The sequence below is a fragment of the Dendrobates tinctorius genome, unplaced genomic scaffold, assembly GCF_039654945.1.
Source record: "Dendrobates tinctorius isolate UK_male_01 unplaced genomic scaffold, ASM3965494v1 ptg000203l, whole genome shotgun sequence".
Lineage (NCBI taxonomy): Eukaryota > Metazoa > Chordata > Amphibia > Anura > Dendrobatidae > Dendrobates > Dendrobates tinctorius.
The window spans coordinates 22,971,468-22,990,411 of record NW_027361870.1 but is presented as its reverse complement, the minus strand read 5'-3'; the positions used below and the strand labels follow the sequence as shown (position 1 = coordinate 22,990,411).

Here is an 18,944-nt window from a genome sequence, read left to right as displayed (position 1 = left end):
ACCTCCGACCCGGCTCCCCGCTGGATATCGCTGATCGTGCGAGAATGGGATGGTCCATTTCTCGTCGTTAGCTTCCTGCTGGCGCCGACGAGCGACTCCATGGGCGCAGGCGGAAGACGTCACCCTCGCTGCGTGTGACAGGTAAGTATCGACCGCCGACCGCTGCTGCATCGCTGGTGAGATCTGCCTGTTTGGCAGCTCACTAGCGACCATTTAGCGATGCACCAGTTATCCTGACCGGGTTGTATCGTTGTCGGGATCACTGGTGCAACTCTAAATGTAACGGGATCTTAAGATTACACATCCTACTGTCTATTGTAAGCACAGAATGATTACCCACCAGAGACATGGCAAGTAGCCCCTGAAGTACACCCAGGTTAAAGACTGAATCCCGAGGCTACTGAATGAAGACATTACTTGGACAAGGTGCAGCATAAACTTCCTTGGATGGATATAGCATGACGGCACAGCTAACCATGACCTGAAATTCCAGGAGGATGATTTACACTTTGTCTGGTTTATATATGGCAGGAGGAGATAATTTGCCAGTGTTGGATATGCAGGGAGGGGATAGTAAACCATGTTTTGCTATTGCAATACAGGGAGAGTTGCCCACTCTTGCTGTATATTTATATGGATGCTTATTATTATGGCAGTATCTATTAATGTGATTGCTTCATTATCCATTTGCCACATTATTATGATGAGATATGTTTTGGATTGAGTCTAACGAACATTCTTCAGCCTTGATTCCTTGCATTTCTTTAGTGGAATATTATTATTTTTAATTTTAGTGAGTTTTTTCTTGTAGTTTTAAAAGTAAAATTAAACCAGAAAATAGAAAAAAAAATCAGTTTATTGAACATCAGATGATGAAGTAAATGTAACATCAAGACAAATGATTAAGATGCAGTGAAACACGAGTAGGGATTTGATAGCTATTGCTGTTATGTACAACATACTAATATTAATGTAGAAGCCACGATGCCACATTTGGTATCAACCTGGGAAATCCATGTTCATCTGTTTTAAAAGTCTTTTACATAGCAGATCTGAAATAATAGATTTATTGGTTTTCTCAAATATCACATAATTACACACATACAGCCACACACTTTCACACCTGCACAGACACAAACCCTTGTAAAAATATGTAGTAATTATTCTTGGCCTCCAGTGAGTTTGTGGAATAGTTCTTCATCCAAAGTTTCATTCTGGTCCTTTGATCGAGTAGAAAGAAAGATGTATCCTCCTATGTATTCATGTACGACTTTGCAGCTTGCACTATTACATGTAAATGCGATAGCAATGTTGGGGTCAAACTCAATAGCAACCTGAAAGACAAATCATATAATTATAAATCCAGTATGATGATTTCTGCTGAACTAATCTTATAAATTTGTATTGTTAAAGACAAAACCTATTAAGTCTGTAATTTCAGTGACAACTCTTCTTGACATTCATAGTGGTATTAGTCAAAAATAGGTAATAAATAACATTTACTACATGTCTACTTTACATCATCATCATTTTTGGAACATAAATTTTTGTTAGTAAGTTAAAAGGGTTGAAAGCTAATCAGCAATTTTTTTTTTCTCCAACTAAAATGTCACACTGTGACGGTCTTCGGTAAGGAACGATGGGGCCTCAAACTGTCCTTGAAACCCCAACTATCCCTGTCCCGGGGGTACTCTTAAGGGCATGTCACACTAAGAGATATCGCTAGCAATATCGCTATATCTAGTGACGTTATAGCGATAATGCTAGCGATATCGCTGTGTCTGATACTTGCCTATGACCAGCTCCCCCGCTGGTTATCGCTGATCGCGCGAGAACAGGCTGGACTGTTTCTCGTTGTCAGCTTCCTGCGGCGCTTCCTGCTTTGACGACGAGCGACGCGTGGAGCCGGGCGGGCGGACGCAGGATCGCCTGGTGTGACAGGTAAGTAGTGACCCCCGTCCCCAGCGATGTCGCTAGTTAGATCTGCCTGTGTGGCAGCTCACTAGCGACCACTTAGCGATGGTCGGGATCGCTGGTACATCGCTAAGTGTGAAAGTACCTTTAAAGGTAGAGAGGCCTGAGTCTCTGATCTTACTATGCTCCTGTTAAAGTCCTAAGCTGTCCCCACACCCTCCCTCAGGAGGCTTGGGACAGAAATGTTAGTGTATATACACGTAAGACAAACAGGGTTAACAAAAAACAACTTACATACAAAAACACTCACCAATGGTAGAGAGGAATAAAGGGAAGGATATGAAGGTACAAATCAAATGGGAATAAGATAATAGAAAAATCATACACCTAAAAACAACAGACAACAATCTCCAGTAGCAACTACGAACTCCAACTTCAGCCCACCAATTTCAGCAAACAAAACCTTAACAGGCAGGAATGAGAACGTCTGGCCAGTTTTTATATAGAAAGAAAACAAGCAGCAGCTGTGAGATGGAGCTGCATGTCTCTAGTCAGCATACAAAGAGTTGATAACTTCTTCAGGAAAAAAGGAAACAAAGTACATTTAATATGAAGAACAAAAATGGAAGATCTATGATTCACAGTACCTAAAGATCGCCTAACCCTAGATCTCCCAGGAGGACGTGCCATAAATTTACAAAAACAATTTTTTAGGGATCACATCACATTTAAAGTGACTTTGTTACAGCAAATACCTAAAAGTGACACCATCTTTAAAACTGCACCCCTGAAAGTGCTCAGAACCACATTCATGAAGTCTTTTAACCCTTTAAGTGCTTCACAAGAATTAAAGCTATGTGGAAGGCATAAATGAAAATTTTAATTTTTCCCACAAAATTTTAGCCACAAATTTTTCATTTTCACAAGGGTAAAAGGAGCAAATGGACCAAATAGTTTGTTATGCAGTTTCTTCTGAGTATACTAATACCCTATAAGTGGTGGAAAATTACCGACTGAGTGCACGGAAGGGCTCAGAAAAGGAACAAACGCCAATTGAATTCTGGAGCGCAATTTTGACTGGAATAGATTGCGGATGCCATGTCACAATCAAAGAGCTCCTGACATGCCAAAACAAGAGAAGCTCCTACAAGTGACCCCATTTTGGAAACTACACCTCTTGAGGAATTCATCTAGAGGTGTAGTGAACATTTTTTTCCACTAAAAAGTTGCTTTGGCCCCAAGTTTTTAATTTTCAAAAGGGTTAATATGAGAAAATGAATGGTACAATTTGTTACACAATTTCTCCTGAGTACAGCAATACCCCATATGTGGTCAAAAACTGCCTTTGAGGCACAGTACGAAGCTCAGAAGGGACTGAGCACCATATTGGAATTTAGATTTTGGTTTGAGGGTGTCATGTGACATTGTCAAAGCTACTGAAGTGCCAGAACAGCAGAACCACCTCTTAAGTGATCCCACTTTATAAAGTACACCACTCAATGAATTCATCTAGGGGTGCAATGAGCCTGTTGACTCCACGTGTGCCTCACAGAATTTTATACCATTGGGTCGTGAAGAAACAATAATTACATCTTTACCACTAAAATGTTGTTTTAGCCCCATGTTCATTTACATATTAAATTACCTTGGGTCTAAAGTCCTCCGCTCATTTACATATTAAGAAAAATGTAGATTTATCTGGAATAAGATACGATCGCAGATATCAAGGTATAATTTTACTAAACTTTCTATGACCTGCATGGCTTAGGAGGGTTGATCCTAATGACAAATTCCATTTAAAATAATCTCTACTTTTTGCAGCAGTATTCAGTCTGCAGAACCTAGCAAACAGTAGCCGGAATAACTGGGATAAAGCATATTGCTTTCATTCTTGAAAATAATTGGATGATTGCTGTAGAGAAAAATTAAAGTTCATAAAGACATCTCCAGAGAGGGGACATATCAATCTCACATTGAACATTTTGTAACATCCTTGTATGTTTTCTTTTATAAAAACTGCCTACCTTCTGGATTAAATATATAAAATGTAATAGCTCTGATCCTCTTGTTCTGTAAATTGCACCTCAGAAGTCATATGCTACCTGTAACGGGTGTCCAATCGGCCTGTATAAATGATTGGTGGTGGCAGCTAGCAGTTCTTTTTGTTATTGTGGAGCTGTCAGTGACCGCATGAGGAATATATAAATTGCATTCATTGGAATCGGAGGTGGATATACCATATCCTCACTGTGAGCTCCCTCACAAAATGGTGACAGGGTGGGATCTACGGCTCTTAGGCCTGTATCACACTTGCTTTTTTTTGCAGCGCGTTTTTCCCGCAAAAAAACGCATTGAAAAACGCATACAAAAGCATACAAGTGCTGCGTTTTTTTCAAGCATTTTTATGAGCATGCATGAAAAAAACGCAGCGTTTTTATGCGTTTGTATGCGTTTTTAGTGCGTTTTTACCGCGTTTGCGTTTTTTTCCAACATTAGGTGGCCCCTCACACTAACCCAAACCATGACTTTACTAACCCTAACCCTGACCCTAACCCTAACCCTTAACCAAACCATACTTAACCCTAACCCTGACCCTAACCCTAACCCTAACCCTTAACCAAACCATACTTAACCCTAACCCTGACCCTAACCCTTAACCAAACCATACTTAACCTTAACCCTAACCCTAACCCTGACCCTAACCCTAACCCTAACCCTGACCCTAACCCTTAACCAAACCATACTTAACCCTAACCCTGACCCTAACCCTTAACCAAACCATACTTAACCTTAACCCTAACCCTAACCCTGACCCTAACCCTAACCCTAACCCTAACCCTGACCCTGACCCTAACCCTTAACCAAACCATACTTAACCCTAACCCTGACCCTAACCCTGACCCTAACCCTAACCCTAACCCTGACCCTAACCCTTAACCAAACCATACTTAACCCTAACCCTGACCCTAACCCTAACCCTAACCCTGACCCTAACCCTTAACCAAACCATACTTAACCCTAACCCTGACCCTAACCCTAACCCTAACCCTGACCCTAACCCTAACCCTAAACCCCCTTAACTAACCCTAACTTTACCCAAACCCCTAAATTCCATTGTCTAAACTAATGGTAAAAAAAAAAACGCATGTGCAAAAAAACGCATACATAAGCATGCCAATGCGCACATATGCTCACCATAGACTTATAATGGGTGTCTTGCTGTAAAAAAACGCATTGCGCGCGCATGCGTTTTTTTGAGGCAAATCGGACGCACAAAAAATGCAACAAGTTGCATTTTGTGCGCCCGAGCGCATACCGCAAAAAAACGCATGCGCGGTAAAACGCATACAAACGCATGTGTATGCGCACATAAGCGCATCCCATGCAAAGTATAGGGAAAAAAAACGCATGCGCTATTTAGCGCTAAATTACCGCGAAAAAAAACGCAAATGTGAAACCAGCCTTATCCTTGACATTGGTTTTGGAAGAAAAATATGTTTTTGTACCTGCTGTATTTCCCAGTTGACATTCCATTGTTTCATATTTGAAAATCTCCAAGTTGTAACAGGATCTCCAGTCGCAATGTCTATTCTGATCAGTCTGTTATAAGAGACCCCAAGCAGTTCTTCTTTCTTGCCATCTCTAAATCTGGAAAATAAAAATTAATAAACTTATCAAGCTTATAAATGATGGTTATTGTTAAAAGTATATGAATATGTGTGTTTATTATGTCTTGGCTCTTGGTTGCTTTTTAGCTGTGCTTGATTAGGACACATCTGTGACCTGTAACTGCTGCGTCTTTGCATGGAATTTCTGAGGCACTCTAATATCCACCTGCTCTATCTCTTATGTCTTTTTCCACTGCAGATCCACCTAGCTAGACTGCCTGCTGTGTATAAAAGATCCTCCGCTCTCCTTTAATAAATCTCACTTCCGGCAATACATTGACCATTACACACCAGTAGTGATGAGCGAGTATACTAGTTAGGCTGTGTTCACACACAGCGTTTTTTTAGTGGTTTTTACCATGGTTTTCACTATAAAACCACTATAAAACCGCTAAAAATAAGCTTCCCAGTCATTTCTATGCATTTTGCACTTTTTGTGCACATTGATGTGTTTTTTACCGCAAAAAAAAACGCATCGCAGTAAAAAACGCAGCATGCTCATTAATTTTGCAGATTTTTCCACGGTTTTGGCTTCTTCCATGCGGTTTGAAACCGCTGCGGAAAAAAACGCATCAAAACCGTGCAAAAAACTCGCAAAAACCGCCGCGGAAAAATAGGTGCGGTTTCTGGGAAGGGATTCAGGTTTTTGAGCAGAAATTTTCTGGAAAGTGTGGTTTTCCTGAGCATGCTCGGGTGATCTCTGAGTATTTTGGCATGCTCAGAGATTTAGTTTTCGTCATCTCAGCTGCATGATTTGCGACTTGTAGACAGGCTGAATACATGTGGGAATTCCCTAACAAACAGGCATTCCACACATGTATTCAGGCTGTCTAGCAGTCGCAAATCATGCAGCTGAGATGACGAAATCTAAATCTCTGAGCACGCCAAAATACTCAGAGGACACCCGAGCAACGAGTATACTCGCTCATCACTACTCACCAGGTGTCATTGGACATATGGCTGATTTGAACAGCTATAATGGACAAAATGAAGTAAAATGTTATGACTGCACCAGCAATGCGATCATTTAACCATTCGATCAATAACTATTCAACCATCCACCAACTGCTATCTAAAGTGTATGGCCACCTTTACACTCAGTAAGCAGTCACCATCTCTTTCATGTGTTATGAATATACAGAGAAGAACATTGAACACCATATAATGGCACATTATCTCCAGGGAGAACAAAATTAAAAAAAATAGAGAGCTTAAATCCAAAATGTGTCATCCATTGAGGAGAGACAACGTTCCTTAAACAGCTTAGATAGTTTGTCAGTTTCACCAAAATTGATTGGTTCGGCCATCTTTAATGGGTATGGTGGCCTTAAGTCATTTTTCAGTTTATTTCTTCTATTTTGGACTATATATTTTAGATTGTTATACTGATGGGTTGTGACACAGCACCAGGGAGGACACTCGTTCTGGGAAAAGTCTGGGTTTCCTGTACATTGCTTATACAGTGAAACTGGGAAAAATGGGGGGGGGGCGGGAGGCATATCTACCGAGTGTTGTGTGCAGCACTGAGGAATGAGAAGGATAAAAAAACAATAGGATAGGAGTATTAGTCTGCGCTACTCTGCTAGATTTAAGAAATCTGGAGGACATAGAAGGGAATTATTTGTATGTTAGCTCTCTGACCGAGAACACCACCCTCCAGTCTGTGGCGGTTTTATTTGCAGCACGATCCAACCTATCCATAAATTCAGGCTTTAACCTAAAAGAGGTGTTCATACTAGATAGGTTCCCAGCAAACCGGAGATCGCCTTGTCGTTGGCTGCTGGGCATGCATGAATTTGCCAAATTATGTGCTAAGTATCTCCATTTTTTCTTATCTAGAGCAGTAGTGCTATTAATATTTCGTATATTTAGTATTTACATGCCTTAGCACTACAGAGTGCAACTTTATTTGTTTGAATAGTAGGGTATTAGATCATGTGATTTATTCTCAACACGCTTCGAAGTTGAACCAACTTCTTCATCAGAAGTACTGCAATATATATTCTACCCTCCTATCTATTGTTCTACACGGTGGGATCTCTCGACTTGAGGGTACTGCAGCAGCTGTCATGCTTTGATTCCTCAAAAGTTGAGCATTTCCTATACATCACAGCTAGACCATTTTCACTACCGGATAAGATCCTAATGCGCATGGTATTCCTCCTCTTTTAGGGCTAGAAAATAGACTTTAACCCCTTTACTCCCAAGGGTGGCTTGCATGTTAATTCCCGGGCCAATTTTTACCATTCTGACCACTGTCCCTTTATGAGGTAATAACTCTGGAATGCTTCCATGGATTCCGGTGATTCGGTGATCTGACACTGTTTTCTCGTGACATATTGTACTTCATGTTAGTGGTAAAATTTAATTCATATAACTTGCGTTTATTTGCGAAAAAAATGGAAATTTGGAGAAAATTTTGAAAATTTTGCAATTTTCCAACTTTGAATTTTTATGCTCTTAAATCACAGAGATATGGCACTCAAAAAACTTAATAAGTAACATTTCCCACACGTTTACTTTACATCAGCACAATTTGGGAACCAAAATTTTCTTTTGTTAGGAAGTTATAAGGGTTAAAAGTTGACCAGCGATTTCTCATTTTTACAACACCATTTTATTTTTACGGACCACATCAGATTTGAAGTCACTTCGAGAGGTCTATATGATAGAAAATACCCAAACGTGACACCATTCTAAAAACTGCACCCCTCAAGGTGCTCAAAACCACATTCAAGAAGTTTATTAACCCTTCAGGTGCTTCACAGGAATTTTTTGAATGTTTAAAAAAAAATGAACATTTAACTTTTTTTCACAAAAAAATTTACTTCAGGTTCAATTTTTTTATTTTTTCCAAGGGTATCAGGAGAAATTGGACTGGAAAAGTTATTGTGCAATTTGTCTTGAGTATGCCGATACCTGACATGTGGGGGGAAACCACTGTTTGGGCGCATGGCAGAGCTCGGAAGGGAAGGAGCGCGTTTGACTTTTTCACTGCAAAATTGTCTGGAATTCAGATTGGAGGCCATGCCACGCTTGGAGAGCCCCTGTCACTAAACAGTGGAAGCCCCCCACAAGTGCCCCCATTTTGGAAACTAGACCCCCCAAGGAACTTGTCTAGATATATGGTGAGCACGTTGAACCCCCAAGGGCTTCACAGAAGTTTATAACGTACAGCCATACAATTAAAAAAATCATATTTTTTTCCACAAAAATGATATTTTCACCTCCAAATTTATTTTCCCAAGAGTAACAGGACCCCAAAACTTATTGTGCAATTTGTCCTGAGTACACTGATACCCCATATATGGGGGTAAACTACTATTTGGGCACATGGCAGAGCTCGGAAGGGAAGCAGCGCCATTTAACTTTTTTGGCTGGAATTGAGATCGGACGCCATGTCGCATTTGGAAAGCCCCTGATGTGCCAAACAGTGGAAACCCCCCAATTCTAACTCCAACCCTAACCCTAGCCCTAAACCTAGCCTTAACTCTAGCCCTAGCCCTTACCCTAGCTCTGACCCTAGCCCTAACCCTAACCCTAGCCCTAATGGGAAAATGGAAATAAATAATTTTTTTGAATTTTATTATTTTTCCCTAACTAAGGGGGTGATAACGGGGGGTTTGATTTACTATTTATGGCAGTTTTTATGTTTGGCAGCTGTCGCACGCTAAAAGACGCTTTTTATTGTAAAAATAGTTTATGCATCACCACATTTTGAGAGCTATAATTTTTCCATATTTTGACCCACCGAGTTATGTGAGGCCTTATTTTTTGAGGGACGAGTTGGCGTTTTTATGGGTACCATTTTCGGGCACGTGACATTTTTTGATCGCTTTTTATTCTGATTTTTGGGACGCAGAATGAGCAAAAACCAGCGTTTCATGAATTTCTTTTGGGGGGTGCGTTTACACCGTTCCGCGCGTGGTAAAATTGATAAAGCAGTTTTATTCTTCGGGTCAGTACGGTTACAGCGATACCTCATTTATGTCTTTTTTTATGTTTTGGCGGTTTTTATGCAATGAAAGCAATTTTATATAAAAAATAATTATTTTTGCATCGCTTTATTCTGCGAGCTATACCTTTTTTATTTTTTCGCTGATGACACTGTGTGGTGGCTCGTTTCTTGCGGGACAAGATGATGTTTTCAGCGGTACCATGGATATTTATATGCGTCTTTTTGATCACGCGTTATTGCACTTTTTGTTCGGCGGTATGATAATAAATCATTATTTTTTTGCTTCGTTTTTTTTTTTTTTTTTTAAGGGGTTCGCTAAAGGGGTTAACTAATGGGAAAGTTTTATAGGGTGGGTCATTATGGACGCGGCGATACCAAATTTGTGTACTTTTATTGTTTTTTTTGTTTTTTTATTTTCAAAAAATGAATTTATTAGAGAATTTTTTTTTTTTGTAATTTATTTAGCGATTTTTTTTTTAGTTATTTTTACACTTTTTTTTTTTTTACTTTATTATAATGTCCCATGGGGGACATCACTGTCCTGTGACAAGTCGCTGATCTGTCACATCACAGATCGCTGTGACAGATCAGCAGTCTGTCACAGGCACTGCTGCAGGCTTCCTCATGCCTGTGCTCTGCGGGCAGTGAAGAAGCCAGCTCCCTGCAGGCCCCCTAAGGTCCCCGTTGCCATATTGGATCCAGGGACCTGCAGGGAAGGCGACCCCCGCAGCAGCGCTACACATTATGCTGCTGTGGGGGTCGCAGGGAAGCACGGAGGGAGCCCCCTCCCTGCTGATGCTTCCTTTAACCCCCAGTACATCGTAATCATGTTTGATTGCGGTGTGCCAGGGGTTAACATGTCGGGGGCGGTCCATGACAGCCCCTGACTCATTGTGCCGGGTGTCAGCTGTGATAATCAGCTGACACCCGGCCGCGATCAGCTGCGCTCCCCCCGTGAGCGCAGCTGATTGCATTAGACGTACTATTCCGTCCTTGGGACTTAGGTCCCAGGTCACATGGACGGAATAGTACTTCTAATGTAGGAAAGGGGTTAAAAGAATACCTATTGTTTTTTTTCACTTAAAAAAGGTTGTGTATCGCAGTACTCATCAGACTGAAGCCCTGAGCTCCTGAGTGCATGCACAGAGCAATGTATGGCTCATTAGAAAGTCTATGGCCCCATACTCTACTACAGTGTTCCCTAACATTTCTGACCTTGAGAGCCACATTCAGCTTAGAGAGAGGGTCATGAGCCTCATTCAGCACTGAGAGAGGGTCGCAAGCCACATCCAGCTCCCACCCCCCTCAAAGTAGTGTCAACCAAAGCTCCATTGCAGGTATAATCATAACCAAAGCTTTTCCACATAAATTACTCCAAAGAAGAACACTGAGATCCAGGGGTTCTTCCCACAATACCCCTATTCAGTATCAGGGGTTCTTCCCACAATACCCCTATTCAGTATTCTGCCATTAAGGACTTCCAACGCACTGTTGCATCCAGCTTCAAGAACCTCCTCTAACAGGTAGTACCATCCTCCAGCGTACCTTACCTATAACATCTCTAAACCCCAAGACAGTATATGTGCATCCAGATCTGAACTTCTGTGTGGGCTACTCACAAAATTTACCATTTTGAAAAATTCTCTTCATACATGTTTCCTAGACTTGGAGCTAATGCACCAAGCTGGCAGACAGTTGCGAGCCACAATTCATGGGATCGCAAGCCACATGTGGCTCCCGAATTACAGGTTGGAGACCCCTGCTCTACTCCAAATACATACTCAGAGACCTTCTATTGAGCCTTTATATGTGTGTTTAAACTGGAATATGCGTGCAGCAACATATAAAATGCCACTATAATTACCATGTAAATATATTTACCTGACAATGTAGTAGGCTATGCCAAACTCAGGAAGAGATTGCCATGCCTGAATAAACCTCATTTTTGCTTCAATAAGAGGCATCTGTGATATATTCTGTTGCGCCTCCAAAATGCGGGAAGCTAACTGTAAAAAAAGAAAAAAGTGTTAATATCCTCTGGATGTGTGATCAATAAAGGCAATGCCAATATGATTCATAGAAACTTCAGTCCTGTAACATAAACCCACAGTTCACAGATGACTTTGCCTTGGCCAGGGACATGCATAGAAATCGGGGGTCCCATAGCAAAAGTCCTAATTGGCTCTACCCTCCCCCCAAAAAAAATTCAGCAATTCAGTAGGGTTACTGAAGAACATATCTCACAACTTTGCAGCCCTTAAATGGTAATTGTGCACCTATTAACCTTTGTAAGTGTTCCCATGCACTAAGATACTCCTTTCATGGCCCCCATAAAGTATGATGTCAACAAATGTGCCCTCCAAACACAATAGGATATTCCCACAATGAATGCCTACACTGCACTCTAGACGCACAGTATGATGACCCTACAGTACCACTTAACCTGCACAGTATGATACCCCCACAGTCACCCCAACACAGTATGATGGTGCCCATAGTCACCCTCACACAGTATAATGGACCTGACACAGCCCTTCAAACAATGATGTACCTGACATAGCCTTTCACATAATGATGGCCCCCACACAACCCTCCATATAGTATGGTAGCCCTCACAACCCTCCACACATTATAATGGGCACCACTAGCCCTCAAACAGTATAATGGCCCCCCATATATCCCTGCAAAACGTATCATTGCCCCTACACAACCCTCCACACATTGCCTTGGCCCCCAATAGCCCTCCAAACATAACTTGCCTTCATACAGCCCTGCAAACAGCATTAAAACCTTCTGTCAGTCAGTGCTGAGGGGGCGGTTACAACCACTGCTCAATATGCACTAAGGGGTGACTGAACCCATGCTGGCCATACCCCTATGACTGAACGCCGAGGCTGCCAGGAGGGAATGAAGCATATGAGCAGAATATTTACATGTCTCCAGCTATGGCTCATGATGAAATACCTGTTTGGTTTTGTATTTCTTTGCATACTTCGGGGACACAAAGCACTCAGGCTTGATGTCCACGTTTTCGATCTTGGTATTTATTTGAGTTGTAGTGTTGGTGTTCTTCAACCTCAGAAATGAGAGGATGCTTTGTACTTCTGATCGATAGGAGCTGTCAGCCATTGTCTTTCCTTTTGATGCCAGTATACATGCAGCCATCCATTTGGAGTACTGGGATTCCTAGTGATCCATGGTAGAAAAAGTAGATAAACTATACTGAATATCTATGTCTTTAAGACGTACCATGAAAACTTACCATGGAAACAAAGAAAACCCTCACTGTTGTCCTGATCCACTCCTGCCTTGACTACTGTAATGCTGTATTAACTGGCCTCCCCGTCACTAGACTTTCCCTTCTCCAATCCATCCTTAACACAGCTGAACTGGATAAAGGGGATATTCCCATGGACTGGAAGAAGAGGATATTCCCATGGACTGGAGGAAGGGGATATTCCCATGAACTGGAAGAAGGGGATATTCCCATGTAATGGAAGAAGGGGATATTCCTATGGACTGGAAGAAGGGGATATTCCCATGGACTGGAAGAAGGGGATATTCCCATGTAATGGAAGAAGAGCATATTCCCTTCGATAGGATGAAAGGGATATTCCCATGGACTGGAAGAAGGGTATATTCCCATGAACTGGAAGAAGGGGATATTCCCATGTAATGGAAGAAGGGGATATTCCCATGGACTGGAAGAAGGGGATATTCCCATGGACATGAAAAAAGGGGTATTCCCATGGACTGAAAGAAGGGGATATTCCCATGGACTGGAAGAAGGGGATGTTCCCATGTAATGGATGAAGAGCATATTCCCATGGACTGGAAGAAGGGGATATTCCCATGGACTGGAAGAAGGGGATATTCCCATGGACTGAAAGAAGAGTATATTCCCATGCACTGGAAGAAGGGGATATTACCATGGACTGGAAGAAGGGGATGGTCCCATATAATGGAAGAAGAGCATATTCCCATGGACTGGAAGAAGGGGATATTCCCATGGACTAGAAGAAGGGGATATTCCCATGGACTGCAAGAAAAAGGGATATTCCCATGGACTGGAAGAAGGGGATATTCCCATGGACTGCAAGAAAAAGGGATATTCCCATGGACTCGAAGAAGGGGATGTTCCCATGGACTGGAAGAAGAGCATATTCCCATGGACTGGAAGAAGAGGATATTCCCATGGACTGGAAGAAGGGGATATTCCCATGGATTGGAAGAAGATCATATTCCCATGGACTGTAAGAAGAGGATATTCCCATGGACTGGAAGAAGAGGATATTCCCATGTACTGAAAGAAGAGGATATTCCCATGGACTGGAAGAAGGGGATGTTCCCATGGACTGGAAGAAGAGCATATTCCCATGGACTGGAAGAAGAGGATATTCCCATGGACTGGAAGAAGGGGATATTTCCATGGACTGGAAGAAGGAGATATTTCCATGGACTGGAAGAAGGGGATATTCCCATGGACTGGAAGAAGGGGATATTCCCATGGACTAGAAGAAGGAGATATTCCCATGGACTGGAAGAAGGAGATATTCCCATGGACTGGAAGAAGAAGGGTTATTCCCATGGACTGGAAGAAGGGCATATTGCCACGGACTGAAAGAAGGGGATATTCCCATGGATTGGAAGAAGATCATATTCCCATGGACTGTAAGAAGAGGATATTCCCATGGACTGGAAGAAGAGGATATTCCCATGTACTGAAAGAAGAGGTTATTCCCATGGACTAGAAGAAGGGGATCTTCCCATGGACTGGAAGAAGAGCATATTCCCATGGACTGGAAGAAGAGGATATTCCCATGGACTGGAAGAAGGGGATATTTCCATGGACTGGAAGAAAGGGATATTTCCATGGACTGGAAGAAGGGGATATTCCCATGCACTGGAAGAAGTGGATATTCCCATGGACTGGAAGAAGGGGATATTCCCATGGACTGGAAGAAGGGGATATGCCCATGAACTGGAAGAAGGGGATGTTCCCATGTAATGGACGAAGAGCATATTCCCATGGACTGGAAGAAGGAGATATTCCCATGGACTGGAAGAAGGGGATAGTCCCATGGACTGAAAGAAAAGTATATTCCCATGCACTGGAAAAAGGGGATATTCCCATTGACTGGAAGAAGGGGATATTCCCATGGACTAGAAGAAGGGGATATTCCCATGGACTGCAAGAAAAAAGGATATTCCCATGGACTGGAAGAAGGGGATATTCCAATGGACTGCAAGAAAAAGGGATATTCCCATGGACTGGAAGAAGGGGATATTCCCATGGACTGCAAGAAAAAGGGATATTCCCATGGACTGGAAGAAGGGGATGTTCCCATGGACTGGAAGAAGATCATATTCCCATGGACTGGAAGAAGAGGATATTCCCATGGACTGGAAGAAGGGGATATTCCCATGGATTGGAAGAAGATCATATTCCCATGGACTGTAAGAAGAGGATATTCCCATGGACTGGAAGAAAAGGATATTCCCATGTACTGAAAGAAAAGGATATTCCCATGGACTGGAAGAAGGGGATGTTCCCATGGACTGGAAGAAGAGCATATTCCCATGGACTGGAAGAAGAGGATATTCCCATGGACTGGAAGAAGGGGATATTTCCATGGACTGGAAGAAGGGGATATTTCCATGGACTGGAAGAAGGGGATATTCCCATGGACTGGAAGAAGGGGATATTCCCATGGACTAGAAGAAGGAGATATTCCCATGGACTGGAAGAAGGAGATATTCCCATGGACTGGAAGAAGGGGATGTTCCCATGGACTGGAAGAAGGGGATGTTCCCGTATAATGGAAGAAGAGCATATTCCCATCGACTGGAAGAAGGGGATATTCCCATGGACTGAAACAAGAGTATATTCCCATGCACTGGAAGAAGGGGATATTCCCATGGACTGGAAGAAGGGGATATTCCCATGGACTGGAAGAAGGGGATAGTCCCATGGACTGAAAGAAGAGTATATTCCCATGCACTGGAAGAAGGGGATATTCCCATGGACTGGAAGAAGGGGATATTCACATGGACTGGAAGAAGGGGATGTTCCCATGGACTGGAAGAAGGGAATGTTCCCGTATAATGGAAGAAGAGCATATTCCCATCGACTGGAAGAAGGGGATATTCCCATGGACTAGAAGAAGGGGATATTCCCATGGACTGCAAGAAAAAGGGATATTCCCATGGATTGGAAGAAGGGGATATTCCCATGGATTGCAAGAAAAAGGGATATTCCCATGGACTGGAAGAAGGGCATGTTCCCATGGACTGGAAGAAGAGCATATTCCCATGGACTGGAAGAAGAGGATATTCCCATGGACTGGAAGAAGGGGATATTCCCATGGATTGGAAGAAGATCATATTCCCATGGACTGTAAGAAGAGGATATTCCCATGGACTGGAAGAAAAGGATATTCCCATGTACTGAAAGAAAAGGATATTCCCATGGACTGGAAGAAGGGGATGTTCCCATGGACTGGAAGAAGAGCATATTCCCATGGACTAGAAGAAGAGGATATTCCCATGGACTGGAAGAAGGGGATATTTCCATGGACTGGAAGAAGGGGATATTTCCATGGACTGGAAGAAGGGGATATTCCCATGGACTGGAAGAAGGGGATATTCCCATGGACTAGAAGAAGGAGATATTCCCATGGACTGGAAGAAGGAGACATTCCCATGGACTGGAAGAAGAAGGGTTATTCCGATGGACTGGAAGAAGGGCATATTCCCATGGACTGAAAGAAGAGGATATTCCCATGGACTGGAAGAAGAGGATATTCCCATAGACTGGAAGAAGGGGATGTACCCATGGACTGGAAGAAGAGCATATTCCCATGGTCTTGAAGAAGAGGATATTCCCTTGGACTGGAAGAAGGGGATATTCCCATGGACTTGAAGAAGGGGATATTTCCATGGACTGGAAGAAGGGGATATTTCCATGGACTGGAAGAAGGAGATATTTCCATGGACTGGAAGAAGGGGATATTCCCATGGACTGGAAGAAGGGGATATTCCCATGGACTAGAAGAAGGAGATATTCCCATGGACTGGAAGAAGGAGATATTCCCATGGACTGGAAGAAGAAGGGTTATTCCCATGGACTGGAAGAAGGGGATATTCCCATGGACTGGAAGAAGGGGATATTCCCATGGACTAGAAGAAGGAGATATTCCCATGGACTGGAAGAAGGAGATATTCCCATGGACTGGAAGAAGAGGATATTCCCATGGACATGTCAATCCCTCTATACATAGGCAGAGATCTGTCAGGCTAGCCAGGTACTGCATTGGACTAGTGAGACAAGACACACAGTCCTCAGACTGCTTTCTGAAGTATATTTACTCTGAAATGCAGGAGCAATTGTGCAGCCAGTTTCTCATTCATTCTGCACCTAATATGGGCAGCAAGAATCTAGTAACAATTTCCCTTTAAATTATAATGCAGTAATGTTAATTGCTAATGTTATATACTTACATTATCACATCTTAGATGTACTTCATTCATTCCTTCTGCAACTGGTATTAACAGCTTTATCCCAAATCTTCTCTGCGATACATTGACATCTGGTACAACTTCACAGCCTGAGCATAAATAGTTAAATACACATGAAATCCTTCTTCCCACCTGAAATTAATGTATTTTGTAGCCAACATAAGTACATTCGGTGATTGCACTATTGAACTACCCTAAGCCTGTGGCATGCACGTATTCCTTCCCTTATAAAGTTTTGTCGCTCTCTCAGGTACACTGTATACACTATGAACATGTTAAGGGGATATTCTCTTCTTCCATCTTCAAGAGCACAGCACCTGCCTGCCTGGATAGTCCATAAAAATGGGGGACTTTGTCCAATGTCAGTAAAAGATCTTTACAGATTATTGCAGTTGTAATTTTCATGTTTTTCAGTTCACAGTTAATGACGCTAAAATATTCAGATCAGTAATTTAGGCCTCTTTCACACTTCAGCCTTTTTGCCATCAGTCACTGGATCGCCCTCCCAGGGCTGTGGGGTACTCGGTACCGGGCTGGTGTCAGGGGAATGTGTCACAGCAGAGGTGACCCGGTCCGTGGCCCTGGGCGCCCAAGTAATGGGGGAATGTAGTTAATGGAATAGTTTGTGACGCCACCTGTGGTGCTCGGCAAGGGAGGTGTTAAGCCGACGCTGCATGCAGATCCGCTGGGACTGGTGGTGGAGTGCAGCAAGGATGTAAAAGCTCCCCACAGGTGAAGCTATAGTCCCAGGGCAATGTAGAGGTGGATGGCATGGTGATGTAGCAGTGCCGTAAGGGTAGGAAGCAGACAAGACACAGCGGGGTGCAATTTCTGTACCTCTAATTGATAACTGCAGTCCAGGGTCCTGATTACAGATGGTAACAGAGCAGGCTAGCCTGGAAGCAACTCAGGAATTCTCTCTCAGCAGACGGGCTGTGCTGTCTCCTTCCTAGCGCTTATTTGAATGAAGTACTCCAAGTACAGAGTTACACTGAAGTTCCTCCTGTCAGATGTTCCCAAGAACCTTACTTGCACGGCAGACAGCTGTAGCCTCTCTCAGGGACTCCTCGCTCTTGATTCCTGGCTCACTATCCAAGCTGCTGTTGTGCCTCAAGTCTTAGATAGGAGTCGGGCATTTACAGCCTCCTACTCCTCTGGTATCTGTTGTAGGACCGTTAGTATCCGTACAACCGTGGAGACCAGGCTCCAGTTCATACGCTCACTGTGAGGGAGCTCTCCTTTCCAGCTCAACCTCCAGCTTCTCTCTCCATGTCTGCACACTTCACCCTCCGCAGACTCACTGACCACCCTTCCTCTTGTCCCTCAGAGGGCACTCCTCCCCTTAATCCTGGTTCAGAGTTCCCCCTGCTTGCCTGGAGTGGAACTGTGCTGCATGTATGGATTGACTGTGAGAGAGACCCATCATTGCCTCCAAGCCTGGCATTACCATCCCCTGGAGGAAGGCAAAGCCACTGTGGCGACCATACTCCTGGGGGCGCCACATTCCCCCCTAGTGCAAGTCAGCACTCCTGGGCTGAACAAAAAAAACAGGAAGCATGTAAACCGTTAGACAATAACAATTGTACAAGATTTAAAAATGAAAAAATGTACAAACACCAAGTGCTTCAAAAATGGTCCTATGATGATAAGTCCAGCATCAATGTCCATGGTCCATTCCTGGGCAAATGGTGAAAGTTTTTGATCACACAGAAGTACAGTGGTTCAGTGTCCATAAAACAAATTCCAAAGGAAACTCTTACAGGTTACCTGTAGGCACAAAACTTGAGAACAGTTACATATTTACATATACACAATTTCAATATTTACATTTATTTTGCTATATGCGATATCTAAGGGGTCGTATACCTTGTGTGGTGCAGGTAGAC

General features: G+C 42.9%; 1 protein-coding gene across 1 annotated transcript in view; it reads right to left on the bottom strand.

Annotated features, from left to right (window-relative positions):
• Positions 1-838: 838 nt before the first annotated feature.
• FERMT1 (FERM domain containing kindlin 1) overlaps positions 839-18,944 on the bottom strand; it is a 98,114-nt gene continuing 80,008 nt past the window's right edge. The window contains exons 11-15 of the mRNA XM_073553872.1: positions 17,041-17,147; positions 12,505-12,726; positions 11,422-11,546; positions 5,421-5,562; positions 839-1,334 (exon numbers count right to left, since the gene is read on the bottom strand). Coding sequence (XP_073409973.1) covers positions 1,161-1,334; positions 5,421-5,562; positions 11,422-11,546; positions 12,505-12,726; positions 17,041-17,147 — 770 coding nt within the window. The 3' untranslated portion in view covers positions 839-1,160. The remainder of the gene's footprint in view (positions 1,335-5,420; positions 5,563-11,421; positions 11,547-12,504; positions 12,727-17,040; positions 17,148-18,944) is intronic.